General features: G+C 39.9%; 1 protein-coding gene across 9 annotated transcripts in view; it reads left to right on the top strand.

The window, feature by feature from the left end:
- UNC5C (unc-5 netrin receptor C) overlaps positions 1-15,873 on the top strand; it is a 346,384-nt gene that overhangs the window by 153,535 nt on the left and 176,976 nt on the right. Inside the window, exon 2 of one of the 9 annotated variants that reach the window (XM_039541745.1) lies at positions 4,604-4,632. The exons of the other annotated variants lie outside the window; for them this stretch is intronic. Within the exon in view, the coding sequence (XP_039397679.1) occupies positions 4,626-4,632 (7 nt within the window). The 5' untranslated portion in view covers positions 4,604-4,625. The remainder of the gene's footprint in view (positions 1-4,603; positions 4,633-15,873) is intronic. 9 annotated transcript variants of the gene reach the window in all.

Below are 15,873 nucleotides of genomic sequence, written 5' to 3'. Positions count from 1 at the left end.
TAAGCACACTCTCTACTCCATTGTCTAAGTCATTGATGAAAATATTGAATAGTACTGGACCTACGACTGACCTCTGGGGGATCCCACTAGATATGACCTCCCAATGTAACAGCCAGCCATTGATAATTACTCTTTGAGTATGGTTTCAACCAATTGTGCACCCACCTTATACTAATTTCATCTAGACAACATTTTCTTAGATTGCTTATGAGAATGTCATGTGAGACTATGTCAAAAGCCCTACTAAAATCAAGGTATATTGTGTCTATTATTTCCTCTCTATCCACTAGGTCAGTAATGCTATCAAAGAAGGAAATTAAGTTGGTTTGGCATGATCTGTTCTTGATAAATCCATGATGACTCTTCCTTATAATCCTATTATCCTCCAGGTTTTTCCAAACTGATTGTTTAATAAAATGGATCTAGTATCTTTCCAAGCATTGAAGTTAGGCCGACTGGTTTTTCTCTGCTCCACTTTCCCAAGCTTAACTCCAGCAAGCATGTCACAGGGGAAACAATATACAGCAACCTATGGCTTGTTTTGTGGCTTCATCATTTTGAATGCTTAGGAAATATTTGAGAAGCTCAGCATTTTGTCATATGTAAGGATTCTGTCTTCTTTTCTGTTTGTTCTACTTGCCCTAGGCACACCATGTACCTTCAGACAGCGATCTCTTCACCCATATCATGTCAGTAAGTGTCAGTGATATAATTCTACCATTCTGTTGGGTTAAATAGGCAGATGGATCTCTGTCTGTCTATATAATACATTCTCTTACTAAGCACTCCAGTCTAATGTCTAGACTTCCAAATGCAGTGATGCTATTGATTTTTGCATTTGGTAAACATCGTACTTGTCACAAAGAGGCAGGCTCTCTTCTTCAATAACTTTCTAGGGATAACCAATCAGGTGGAGTGTTTACCGTTCGTTAGTATTTTTCATATTTGCATTCATAGATGAGAGACATTGTGGAGAAGATTTGTATCTTAATTGAGCTAGGTTTGGATGAATTTGTGTTCTAAGGGAGAATTATTGCAGTGCCTGTGTGGAACCTTGGGTCCAAGTGGTCAGAGATCTCCTAGATTTCCACCACCTATAGCTCTTTATGCTAAGCACCCAATCCTGGCCACATGTATGAATATGTGTAAGTGAATTCACATGAGTACATCATTGAACAAGAATGACTGCAATGAGGTAAGTTAGACATGTCCAAAAGCCTGGGCATGTTCTCACCCTATGTAAATAGTAAAAATGCTTAATTACTTCAAGGAGAATTGTGATGGATTGATTAGCTATTAAATTAGAATGTGAGAAGTGCTATGTCAGAGCTAAGTATTATTACTGGAATGAGGGTCTGATCCAAGCCCCAAATGCTTGCGGTTCTGAGGACCTGACCCTGAAAGTGACTCCCTGTGGGGAGACCTCTGAGCCTGTGTGGCGCTCCATTGATTTCTGCCCATGTGGAGTCACCTGCAGGATATAATTCTCCCCCAGGCAAAACTCTTTTTGATTGGCAGAGTGAGGGCCTCAAAAATCTATCTAGCAGTTAGTATTTTTAGTAGAGGTTCTTTTCAATGTCCATTCTAGGGTTGTTATAGTTTGTGGCCATAGAAAAAATAAAAGGGAATTTTAAAAAAAATCAGCTTCCACCCCTCCCCCCCATGTTGGACTGAATAGACTAAAATAATGCAGCTTTTCAGTGGATTAAACAGTCTCTTTAGCTTAATCCTGTTTACTGGACACATTGGTAACAGGAAACGGAGTAACTTTCTGCTTCTGTTAGTAGTGGCTAGAAAATGATCTCTCTGTTCATCTCCCAGCTTCATGGGTGTGTCCTGCTACTTAAAATAAAGGCATTTCCAAGAGTTTATATATATATATATATATATATATATATACCACAGAAGCTGATGAACTTTTTTCCCTGCTTTACTTAAAAAATATTTTAAACCATAGGGAAAAAAACTTGGTAATTTTAAGAGAGATTTTGGTGGATTGAGGCATTTTTGACAATGAGCTAAACGGATAGATAGACCCCAATTTAAGAAAAACTTAAGCATGTGTTTAAGTCCATTCATATTCAGTAGAGGGTGTCACATAGCTGCTTCTGAAAAATGTTCCCTGAGCCACTAGGTGATAGTGACCATACTATAATTAAGTCTGACATTCTCATAAAGTAGATCTTACAAAGATTTAGTACTGTGACATCAAACTTCAAGAAGGTTGTTTTTTTAAATAAGGAAGTGAAGATGGGAGCTACTGTGGAATACCTTACTCCTCTTAGAGTCACCAAGCATAAGTAAGCATGTCCCAGAAAAAAACAAAAAGCAAAGTTGAGAATCAAGTTACAGAATGTACTCGGGCCCCAAAGCATCTTTTAAAAATGGAAATCCATCGCAAGTGATAATTATAGAAGAGAATAAAAAGTATTGGGAGGCAAGATGCAACACAGAGATTGAGGGCTATGAGGAAACAGGAAGACCCATATAGCCAAAAGTATAAAGAGAAACATCAGGAAAATATGTAAGTATGTCAGGAGTAGGAAGCTCTCAGAAATCAGCAGGTCCACCAACATATTAAGGGATAATCAAAGGGGATAAGGAGATTAGAGTCATTGGTGCATGATTTCTTTTCATTGGTCTTCACCACAGAGAACGATGAGGACATACTCAGCATGAGTTCACGCTTTACAGATAGTGACAGTAAGAGAGTTTCATTGACGGAGGCATCAAAAAAGATAGAATAGATCAACTTGGGACATTTAATCTCAATAAATCATTAGGACCAGATGGCATTCATCTGAGAGTTCAGAAAGAATTGAAGACCAAAGTAGCAGAACTACGAACAAAAAATATGTAACATATAATTGACAACAACTTTGTATGCTGCATATCAACACGGTAGCCACTTTTTTAAAACAGGTGTGGTCTAAGGAATTGTATGTAAATCAATGAGTTTTGCTTCAATTCCTGGAAAATTGTTGAAACAGGGTAGATTTATAAAGTGTTTAGATGACTAAATTTAAGCTAGTGTGGCTTGTATAATCTACTAGAATTCTTGGACAGAATTAACAAAAAAAAAGTAGCTAGGAGAACAGGGAATATAATTTATTTATTCCTTCAAAATACTTTATAAAAAGTTTTTCACCAAAGTCTGTTAAGGAAATTTGTAACTAGAAGGTGAGAGGTAAAATCAGTTCCTGTCATAGATCCACAGCTGGTTGAGAGAGAGGAATAAATACCTAAGTGTCAGAATGGAAGAAGGTTGTTAATATGTTGCTGCAGGGATCAGTACTAGAACAGGTGTTGTTAAATACACATAATGTCTTTAGTAATGATTTAGAAGAGGGGGAGAGTAGGGAAGTGGCTCGTGACACTATATTAGTCTGCTTAGTTAATAGTGGGAGTTGTGAGGTGCACTGAAATGCCTAACAAAACTAGGTAGTTTGGCAATATAATTCAGTACAGATAGGTGCAAAGTAACACACATTGGAAGGAATGATTTAACACTGTTATTACATACAGGTAGGTTCCAAATTAACTGTAGGGATAGATAAAGGGACAGATTATGGCTGCTCTGTTGCAGGTGCACAAGGGAGTGTCCCTTTGATTATAATAGATGAGATCAGTGGTGCATAGAACCCGTTCTTCCAGAGCACACTCAGCATGGACCAATCATAATGTGGCTGGAGGTCTGGACAGCATCTGGAGGGGAAGGGCAGCAAACACTCCAGGCAGTGGCCAGGGCCCCAGTGGGAGGTGTGCCTGGATGGGATGAGGGTGAAGTCATAGCAGGATTGCGCCGGGGAGTATTGGCTTACCCTATACTGCAGAGGTAATAAGGGGCATGTGAGGCTGTGTCCCGCAATGCTTTTATACCAGGGGTTCTCAAACTGTGGGTCAGGACCCCATTTTAATTGGGTTGCCAAGGCTGGTGTTGGCCCTGGGCTCCAGCAAGTCTAAAGCTCAAGCCCCATCACCCAGGGCTAAGGTTATATGCCCCATGCCCAGGGCAGAAACCCTTGGGCTTCAGCTTTGGCCTCCCCATCCCAGGTGGCAGGGCTCGGGTAGTGGGGCGGGGGGCTCAGTCTTCGGTCTCCCTCTTCGGGTCATGTAGTAATTTTTGTTGTCAGAAGGGTGTCGCAGTGCAATGAAGTTTGAGAACTGCTGCTTTATACAACACCTCATTTATCACTGTTCAGGCAGCCAGACGCCTAATCCTGCCTTTGCCTAGAAAGATCACTTCAGGCTTGTAAGAAGTATAAATGATCCCAAGATCTAAGCATCAATATAGATAGCTGATTGAAGATGTCTGCTCAGCATGAAGTGGTGGTTGTCAGAAAGCTGACGTTAGACTGAATTAAGAAGGAAATAGCATTATAATGCCATTGTATAAATCTATAGTATGTCCTCACCTTGAATATTTATTCATGTTTGCTCGTTTCATCCCAAAATGACACACTCACACACTTTTAAAAATGGGTCAGTGACGTTTGTAGAGGATGCTGAAGTGTTGTCTTACTAACCCTCCTTATTTAGATAACCTTACTAACCTTCCCTATATATAAAACCTTCTCTTGATCCTTTCTTTTTTCCAACATAGATCCAGAGAAGGTCGACCACAAATGAGAGGTATGGATTGAAGAGGGAAAGAGGCTCCATAATACAAAAAAAAGGGGGCACTCTGTGAAATTGATTGCTATCTATTATCGCACCCCTATGCATGGGTCTAGCCTAAGGATTTTGGGGAGGGCTAGTGAGACAACACTTTGGCATCCTCTCCAAACTTAATTGACCTATTTTACTTTAAAAGTGTGTGAGGGGGTGGAGGAAAGGAAGGTATATTTGCGTTCCCCACTCCAAGCAGAAATGGAGCCCAGCTGCGTATTCCTTTCACTCCTAACAATCAGTCTGCATCATTTATATTTTCACGGCTAGCTTCACAAAGAAAAGGACTAGAGACTTTTTTTTTACGTGAAAGCTGAGATTTCCCCCCCAGGGGATCAGAAGACTAGCCCTTTAACAAGGGGCTCATAGGAACATCTTCCAAATCATCAGAGCTTAGTTGAATAGGAAAACTGCCTCCTTGGGAGGGTTGGATTGGCAAATTATTGCAGTAGGTAGGAAGTGTTTGCTTTATTTTGTTGCTTTTTATGCTTTTTGTTGTTGTTGTTGCTACAGGAATATGAACAGCAGCTTCCCTGCCTAGGTTTACAAAGCACATATCTAAAGTGAATGTTTTATGTTTTGGAATTTCACGGAGAGACAATATTTTCTTCTATATGGTTCAGGAAATTTGAGATGTCAGCAAAATGCTTTTTAAAAAAATCTTCCGTGTTATAAACTGGATCTTTTTCTACTATGACTTCCTCTAATTAGATAAAAACCTACTTCCCATCAGAAGGGCTGTGCCTTCTGCAGCTCCCTCATTTCCACTTAGAATGCACTGTTGGCAGAAAGAGGACATCGCTGAAATTGTTGCTACCAATTATATAGTAAAAAATCATTCCACTGAGAAAGCATTGACCAAACTTTATCTCATTAAGATAAAGTCCAGATGTTTTGTTTATGTGTGGTTTAAAATCAATGCTGTAAATTTTCCCAGCTACATATAATTTGCAACAGAAACAGAGTACAAATGGGTATGACTCCCCTCTTTTGTTTTAATTCCTAAGTGAAATACTAGTTTATCTTCCAAATACAAACTTCAAGAAGGAAATTAATTAGGTGGCATGTCAAAGAGACTTCACAGAGAGAAGTTGCGGGAAAGATTGTGAAGTAGGTGGAGGAATTATAAAGAATGTGTTTCGGACTAGATAATGTTGGATAAGAGGCCAGATAGCAAAAATTTAAGGAATTATGTTAAATTCTAGACTTGATTGTTTCCTGTTTTAGGGATATCAGGGAGGGAAGCGGGGGGGGAGGGGGGAGGAAGGAACCAAATACTTTCAGGTCTTCAACAGGGAAATGTTTCTCCCTGTGGGTTGGGATGGAAAATAGCTTCTTCTGATTAGCCAAATTGTCTGAGAGAGCCAAGTGGAGGGTTTGATTATAGACACAGAATCCTTTGTCTCAATTTACACAGGAAGTGAAAAAAACCTGCATTTAGACAATTCTTGTTGGAAAATTGTAGCTCAAGGGTGTAATAAAGATGCCAATTCTATAAAACTGAAACTGGCCTTGGACACATTGAAGTATGAAGTATGAGAAGAACATAGACAATTAATAGAAAAACTGCTCTAAAATATAAATGAGAATTTAGGATAATGTTTTTGCTGATAATCTTTGTAATAGTACAATAAAGTGATCTGTACTCCTTGCCTTGCACATAAGAGCTTATTTAAATGTCCTCTATTCCCTCAAGACTAGGCTTAGCTATTTGAAGTACACCATTATGTCAGTCATTATTTCCTGAGCACATTGACAAAGTTTAACTCCATTTCACCTAAGTGCTGAATTTAGCTGGGGGCTTTATCGGCACCATATTGTACCAGCATGCCTAGGAATGTAATGTAAAATGATGTGAGATATCTAAATGCTGTTTCTGCAGAAGCCTCTGCTTCCACTGGCAGTGGATGTCATATGCTCTGTTTTGGCCTGGAACACACCCTTAGCGTATATTAATCAAAAGCACACCTCACCTCTCCATAGAATGAGAGAGAGCTCTCAGAAAAAGTAGTTGTCCAAAAGGGATGTGTTTGTAAGGCAAGCTATGGACAAAATCCTCTACGTCTCTTTGTCCTGAGTAAATCACGTAAGCTCTCTAAAGTTGTTACCACTTTGGGGGCTTGAAGTCATAGACTGCAAAACTGTGTGTAACATAGTGTGACCAGACAGCAACTGTGAAAAACCAGGACACCTTTTTGGGGGGCAAGAGGAGAGATGGGGTACTGTCATATATATAAGACAGAGCCCCTAATATCGGGGTGTCTGGTCACCCTAGTGAAACAACAGTGCTGGAGAACACCCAGTATTACTCCTGTTCCTGTAAATATTGGATTCACAAGACACTACAACAAAAACTAAGGTCCCAGTCCTTCTCTCACTGGAATAGTGCCATTGACTTCCAGGAGCATGATCCTACTCCCACTGTGTTTATAATCACTGTTTTCTTCCCATGCGACCAGCTTAAGAGCCCACTTAAATCAATGGCAAAATTCCCATTGATATCAGTGGAACTATTATGATTTAAGTGATGTAGAAGGATGAGCTTTTTCCTTTAAAAAAAAGAGCCTATATTTTTTGTAAATCTCTCTGAATTAATCTTTACTGTAATCCAGTATAGACATGATATGCATCTAGTCTCCATAAGGGTCCAACTTCATGTATTTCTTCTGTCTGCTTACATATGTTTCCTATGGTGTTGAAAAAACCTGGTTGTGTTTTCAGTTCAATTTCTGCATTGTGAGTCTACAAATTGGGAATCTGGACAGAACTTAGACGCTGGTCTCCACTCTGCGTATTCCATAATTGGCAGTGTAGAGAAAATGGCACATCTTTATTATACCAGCAGGATGTGCTTTTTCTAAGGATAGGGTTAATTAGCTTTGTTAGGACAGTGGGAGAGAAAAGACTTAAACTACAACAGCTGTTACATTAGACAGGGCTTGGAAGAAAACTGTTGAGAAAGTGCACCCTCCAGAGTTAACCTCTCCTGCCTGAATTTCACAAGCTCACTTTAAAACTTATGTTTGAAAAGGTAGTTTTTTATTTTTAATAACATTTTATTAGAGTCTGTGCAGAAAAAAAAATATACAATAACTTTACTTTGATGGTGACCTGCATTTTCTCCCTTCATATAAATGAGAGAATGGCTCACCCGGGAAAAGAGAGAGGGGATTTAAAACAAAATAATAATTTATAAAACACATTACTGCAAGATAAATATGTTTCTAAGCACATCTAGTAATCTGCCAGCCTTGCAGTGTATAAAAAGCTTATAGCTGAAAGCCATTAAGGGAATTAGTACTATACAATACCTCAGTGCTGCTTCATATTGACAGAAGGACTGACCAATGTGAATGACCTCCCAAGCAGACCGATTTACTCTGTCTGAGAGACCACCTTCGTCCTAATGCACTGCTACAGCAACTGAAGTCAGCTGGGTGTGCTCTTGCTGGGCACTGCTGGATGGGCTTTTTTTGTTTGAAATCTATCTACTGGAATTTCCTTTCCACATTGATCTGATAGAGTTCACATTTTTTAGCCTTCGGGCCTGGTGCCAAGGTTTTTTGCTTTGTGAATGGAGTAGGGTGCCTTTCAGCCCCAGTTTATTAGATGGGGATTCTAATTTGTTTCAGTTACATTATAATTGGTACTGTTTGAATTTGTACCTGTTTGAGAGACATATCTCCAGATTCTGCTCCAGGTTTCACTGGTGTAAGTTCAGAGTAACTCCCTTGACTCTGAATTTATATTTGAGAACAGAAAGTGGCCCATTTTGTCGAGTGCTTTGTTCAAAATTAGTCAGTCCCGCTCTCTCCACTTGGGCTTGTCAAAGGGTGGGGAAAGGGACATGCAAAGGGGTGGCTGCAGTGAGGTCTGGGGGGTGGGGGATGGCAGGCTCAGTTTGAATGTTTGCCCTTTGAATTAATTCTAGCTGACCTACTTGAGCAATGATTGAAGAATTTTTTATTCAGTTTGCCCCGATCTATCCCCTGGTGAGGATGTGCTTGTTATTTTTTAATGAAACCATTTTCACAGCCTGTTGTTTTAGGTGTTGAGAATGTAGGAGAGTGAGGTTATTTTTTTGGTTCAAATTCTATTTTCTCTTTCTTCAAGGTTGCCAGCACCACTAAGTTGCTTTTAACTGTATCCTCACAGCAAACTTCACCTTCCTTTCTATCAAAACAGCAGGATTGTTTTCACAGCAAATAAAAATAGATAGTTTTGGTTTTTTAACAATTGATTTTTTTTAACTCTTTCTCATATAGGAAAAACAACGGTATGTTTCTATCTGTTCCTGTAATTCATATAAAAGTTTATTTGAGGAACAGCATCTTCCAGCAGTAAACTTTGCTGGCCTAACTCATTTCATGTCTCTAGATAAACTGTATGTTAAGCATTATATGCTGAGGTAACTGTGATAAATATTATTAATTTATGTCTTGCGTTCTGAGGTTGGACACAAAAGGAGTCGCCGTACGGGTTGAGAACATCTATCCAACTAGTCTTCTTTCCTGCCTGTGATCAAAATCCTGCCCCTTCCCCACACTCCAAATATATATGTATGCCCAAAACCCAGCAGGACTAGTCTGGTATGATTGTGTATGGAACTCAGAGAGTCCATGATCCTTGTGCATCGGGAAGCTTTACTTCACAAGAGTGTATTGACTCCACCATGGTGGGGAGTTTGTGGGCAAGGTGGCATGAAGGGAGTTGAGGACATGGCTAGTGACTCAGTGATTATATGGATTCATAGGTTAAAACCCCTCATGGTATGTGCAGTGGCCATGAAGTAACAGATATGACCCCCCCCCCAAAAAAAGTGTATTTGGCATCATGGCAGTAACCAGTACCCCCAGATGAAGGTGAAAACTTCCCAAAGCATACTAGCTCATTGGTAAAAAGCTCCATCAATGATGAAATTCCTTTCTGACCCCTCACAGATGACCAGTTTATGACCCCATTCTTAAGAAAAATCTCAGCCTTCATTTAAAAAAAAGAAATGTTTCTAGCCCTCATGGTTGCAGAGAAAAGCTGGAAAATGTGAACTCTAAAGATTCCCAAAAAAACCCAGAAGGCAAATAAAAACGTCAAGAGTATTATTTTTTAAAAAAATTAATGGTTTTTAATTCAATCTGCATTGACCTCAGTTAGCAAAAGCCTAGGATTAGAATCTGAAGGGGAAATAGATAAAATGCAGATAACATTTTTCTTACAAAAGAAAAGAAACCAAACACATTCTAGAAAAGATCAACATCATGCAGTGTTATTTATTCCATCATATTAGTATGATCCACCAAGGCTGTTAAATATGTGAATTAATGGCCATATTGTGTATTTAATGCAAGTTTAAAGATGCAAAATAAGTCCTTATAACAAACAAATGACGATGTACTGCTTTATTCCAGCTTCTCAGTATAACTAGCCTGGAACAGATTTCATAATGGGACACCATTATCATAACTTTAATCTTGTTTAAATTCAAAACTCTGTCTGCAAGCCTTGAGGCCTAGAGAAAAGACTTTTAGTAAGTTATCTTAAGAAAGCAGATTGCATGGGAATCACTTCTTATAGTCTATAAAATCCTTTGTAATTTACAGAACAGCTGTCCATAATAAAACATCAGAAAAGCTCCTATTTGAGTCTTTAAATTGCAATAAATAAACAAGTGCTATAGAAAAAGGACCAGTGCACCACATACAGTTAGAAATATGTACGTGCCAATTACCAGCTTTTCACCATGCCCCTGATGTACATACCCACTTTGGGAAAGGGGATGTCAGATCAAATAACCAACAACAGAAATCAGGTCAGAGGTATGCCGCCCAAAACAATTACCCAAAGACAATGCACCAGGGTTGTCAGAAAGAAGCTCAGCAGTAATGCGTTGGTGGGGAAAATTATTGTTTCTAAATACAGGTTTTGTTGGGTCATCGAACCTCATAATTTTCTGTTATTCTTCCTGTTATTTAGACAAACAAGTGCCAGGGCATTTTCAAGATAATACAAGAGGTGGTGTAACATTCCAAAGTAATGGGTATTTACTTAGTATTCGTTGGCTGTGATGCATGATCAGAATAAGCAGAGTATTGGTTACATCATGGCGGTTTGTAGAACATACACAGTATATTAATGTATAGTTAAGTTGCTCAAGTGAAATGTCCCATCAAAGAAATCATTAAAAATACCAGATAAGGCCACACTGATATCCACATCAAGCTCAGTTCACGCGCCATAACAGCCAGACGCACCCACTTACTCCTCATTTCTAAAACAAGCCTCCTTACACTTGCAACGTACAGCTATCCATTATCCATGACTGGCTTAGGACTGAAGAGGCAGTGAGAGGAGATTGTCTGTCTGGCAAACCTTCCTGTGAAGCAGAGCTTGGACTTCCACTATTGAGGGAGATGATCCCTCTGTAGTTGGCCTGAGCAGAGCTCTGTTTTGATTAACTTTACTGGGTCCATTGGACTGGAGTTCCCTCAGCCCAATTAATGGAAGTGTGGGGGCTGGGAGGCTTGCATGAGTGGGGGGCTGTTTACATGACTTGTCTGAGGGCAGATTTGCCAGCCCGCTGGAGAGAGAGGCTGAGCTGGGGTGGGATAGGGACAGGGGCTGGGAGTCCGAATGACAGAGGTATACCTGCTGGGGAGCAGGGCACTCTTCTGCTTAGCCTACCGCCCTTCCTCCCCAGGGTCACGTTGGTCAGAGATCAGAGTTAGGAGGCAGGTTGAGCAGCATTGGGAATGGACGTATGGAGTGGATTCAGAGAGATCCATTGGCTTGTACAATAACAAAGATTATTATAACTTTGTTTAATTTTACAGTTGCCAAGCTGGCCTACACCCAAAATGTGGTGGTGGTAGGCAGTGGTGTTTGAATGCATGTGCAAGCGTACAGGCATGTGGAGTTTTGAACGTGTGATAATTTTGGTTGATAACACATCAGAAGCCACCCCCAAAAAAAGGAGATTGTCAGGGCCAAATTTCCAAACTAGCAGTGTAATTGTTTTCTCTTGAAACAGTAGCAGCTCTAAAATCCAAATAATGTTGCTGAACATTCAGTTGTCCTCTGAACAACTGAACTGTGGGGAATTTGAAGACTAAATTTTCTCATTGAACTGTGCAAAAAAGGAATTTGAATTTTTCTGTGAGAGAAATCTTGACACAACTATGGAGCCACTACCAGTGCTTCCAAAATCTAGGACTCAGCTGGTAAACAGGCTGGGATTGAGTGCTAGTAAATAATACCTTCTTCACTGCACAAACAACAGGAGTCTAGACTGGGGGGAGGGTGGGGAGAGAGAGAGAGAATTCTAACAAAGCAACACACTCTCTATTCAACAAGCACAAAGATTATTTTCCCAAGTAAATGGGCTATAGTAAATTTTAATTATTGAATTTTTTTCCCTTCTGTTGCCATTTGTCACTCTCTTCTCTCTTTTCCCTCCCCTCCCCAAAACCTAGCTCAAATCCACACATATGTACTAACCACAGCCTAAACCTTCCCAAGTGGAGACTGCTTCCTGGAAGGACTGTAAGCTATTTAGAATGGTTGGACCAAGCATTTTCTGAAAAAATTACAGGTATTTCAGAAAAGCTGGGATATTTGGACTCTGGTGGATAGAGCTACAGTCACTGATATGGGTTGTTACATCATGTGTGAGAGTATCTCCCTAAAGATGGTTCTGCCAGGAAAGATTAAGCTATGCTTGAGATGATTGGCTCAGGTGTGGTGTATGCCTTTTATCATAGAGTACATCCCAGTGTCTCTCTTCTTTACTTTCATTACATTTCTCTCCACTTTGACAGTGATGAGGGTGTTTGCTGTTGGTAAGTACAGGCAAAAAGAGAAGGTCGAATCAGGTGAATTGCGAGCAGCCACCATATCAATAAGAGGTCCTGGGATTTCTCTAGGTATCAGAAACTGCTTTGATTTTTTTTGTGTGGCCATTTTGTAAAAAACAATGCTTGCTGAATTCACTATTGATTTGGGAGAATTCCAATAAATCCAGCACATACACACCCTCACCCTCTGATTCCCTCAGGATTGCTGTGATAATGAATCAATGTCACTCTTCAGCATAGGTGGGGAATGAGCTAAGCAGTTATTCTTACTGTCTAAACTCAAAGCTCTGTAATGTGTTATTGTTTTAAAGGTATGGCATTAGTCAAGCTGGATGAAATTTTCCGCAGTTTTAAATTTTGATGAGATTTCAAGTTCTGAGGGGGGAAAGTTTATCTGCATTTTCCCCCTTTTCTCCTCTCTTCCCCACTGGATCAGCTTTACTAATTAGAACTCTTTGTAGATACACAAGTTCTATGTAACGTCTAATAGTGGTAGGTGGGCATTTTTGAGTCTAGGATGGTAGAAGCCAACAAAGACTATGGAACAGGAAACTCAGTGAGAGTCCACAAGAAGAAAGGCTGCAGCAAAGTCAGATAGCCATTACTTCTCCTGTGCTGTGGACATGCAGTTGGTCAGTGCAGCTTACAAGTGCGCAAGGTGGAGCAAATAAGGTATATGCTGATCCTGAGAGTCCGCTCAGTACTCTCCCCCTAAACTCCAAAGGGAGTGTAAAGCAGTGGCAAATCTGGAGGGAGGAGATTAATGATGGAAATAACAACTGACCTCCACTCTCCCATGGATGAAATCCCATGCAACACAGAGGACAGGCTAGCATGCTGGAGTGTGATTTACAATTCCCTGAACCAGCTAGGGTGAACCTGGCCTAATAATGTCAAGGTAACCGTGTATTTATTGTTCCCAGGTACCTCTGAAATTCTGTAGTCTTAGCAGTCACATTTTGCTTGTTTTATAGAAAGAAAGAAAGCAACCCCTGCTTCTCCTTTAGCCCCAGCAACATCTGTTTCATTTCATCAAATTATTTCCTAATAAGGTTTTAGTCTGCTCTAAATGAAGTTCCATTTTCACCTGTTTATTGAAGAAACAAGTTGTCTTGGTATGTCTCGCACCTTTATGCACAAATTACTTGGTCTTTTTTTAATTCATCCTATCTTAATCTAGAGCAGTGGTTCTCAAACTAGGGCCACCGCTTCTTCAGGGAAAGCCCCTGGTGGGCCAGGCCAGTTTGTTTACCTGCCGCATCCGCAGGTTCGGCTGATTGTGCCTCCCACTGGCCCTGAACAAGCGGTGGCCCTAGTTTGAGAACCACTGATCTAGAGGCTGCACAGAACATATGAGACGAAAGAAAAACCCATGTCAAAAGTGATAGGAAGACAAAGCCTGAGAATTGTTTCAGCCACAGCTAAAGATCTGATTTTCCCCAGGAGGACTTTGCCAAGTTTCAGCCTTCTAATATGCTCCTTATGCTTTCTTGGCTCATGCCATCAGCTCAGCCATGCATTGGAGCTTCCTTCATCTTTAACAACCTGCTCTTTCAAAGTGACTGCTCAAGCGTGGCAAAGTTGAAGTGTTTAGGTGTAATAGCATTCCACTGGAAATGGATCAACTAACTGTTTATGAGGCCTCAAGAATCCACTCAGGGTGATTTTTAGCGACTTTTGCTGGGGTTGGTAATGGACTGCTGAGAGAAAATAAAACGGCTGTGCTGCCCCAGGTATAGACTGAAGCTATCTGAGCTTAGAAAAATCCACTGGGTGTGAACAGCATCTCTGTCTCGTATTTCTTTCTTTAAATAAAAAAAAATGGGGGGGGAAGACCTCTAAGCTCATGAGCTTGAGGAGGACAACATTAAATTTCTTTGCAGCTGTTACTTTAAAATATTTCCACTTGTGCTTTGATGCATTCTAAAGTGACAGGTTTAAAATATACTATTCTTCTTGTGTCCTCCCTTCCCAGCTGCAAAATTTCATCTTATCTGTGTTTTGAACTCCAGTAAAAGTGTATATAGAATAAAATACTGGTCTCTTTTTGCCCTCCCATCTGCAGATTGCTGCCCATATGTTACATTTGGAGATATAATTTAATAACTAGAAGAAATTAATATGTTAAAATATTTTTGGAAGTGCATTTTAAGTGCCAGATGGACAAGCAGTGGAAAGTGAAGACCTCTTTTTATCTAAAAGAGGATCTAAAACATAGGTAGCAGCAGTTCAAATCTCCCCACATGGCTTGTTAATGCGTCTTAAGGTTGCCAACAGTCCCTTATTTTTTCATCTCTGTACAAGATCGGAAATGCTGAGTGCTGCAAAAAGCAGCAAGAAATACCTCTAGCGAATGTAGGTGAGTGCTGCTGCTTAATTATTATTAATATTAATAATAATATTGGGAGGTTTGATGGGGCGGAGTGCTAAGAAAACAGTCTCTTATTTTTAAATACATAGTTGGCAACCCTAAGTTAACATTGACCCAGAAGGACCATCTTCTAGGAGTAAAAAGGTAGTGCTGTTTCAATGCCAATTATTTGTACGGCCCCTATGTTGAGACTTCCATTAATGTTTGCTTTTTTTCCATGTGAGTGTAGAAGGGTAAATGTAAACACAATGGCAGAGTTGGTGTTCTAAGCAGTGTGCACTGACACCGGCTGTGGTTTTCACATTCACCAGAACAATATATAGCAGTAGTGTGTTTCAACCCTTGGTTTATAAACTAATCCACAAAAATAATACAGGCTGGGCTTTTAATCAAGGAGTCGTCTTGATGTTCAGAAAATTATTGCAAAAATGTCAGTATTACATGATCAAATTGTATGCTTAAAAATCAGCAGCTCGATCTGTTTTAATTTTTTCTCTCTTACGGTCTTTTTCACCTTTTTAAATCTATATTATCCTCTGGTCCACTTGGAATGATATTTCTCAGTACATTCAATTAAATAATGGCAGGCATGAGGTTTCTGGTGTTTGTTTAAAAATAGGTCACCAACAGTAGGTGGTTTCTGTTGTAAAAGTAATTCTGCTTACTCACTGAATGATTTTTTATTTGCACTAGAACAAATGTGTAACCTTGCTGTACTGAAGCTGAATTCTTCTGGGTTCTATTTATCTGCTGAACTGTCTTGTAAGCATCGCCTGCAGTAACTCATGTATTTTTGATAGCAGCCAACCACTTACCTTAAAAGGTCCTATGATCTACAAGATTCTTTGAGATAATCCATCTGTTAAAAAAACAAAATTATCTCCAGGAAGAGTGTATCATGTGAATGCATGTAAAATCCTGCCCACCTGGCTTTCAGGTGCCACTGCCACAAGCATTGGACCCCCAGCTTCAGTCCCTGAAATTCTG

Source organism: Mauremys reevesii, linkage group 5 (assembly GCF_016161935.1).
Source record: "Mauremys reevesii isolate NIE-2019 linkage group 5, ASM1616193v1, whole genome shotgun sequence".
NCBI lineage: Eukaryota > Metazoa > Chordata > Testudines > Geoemydidae > Mauremys > Mauremys reevesii.
Note: the sequence above shows the minus strand (reverse complement) of the source record. Positions and strands in the feature narration are given on the sequence as shown.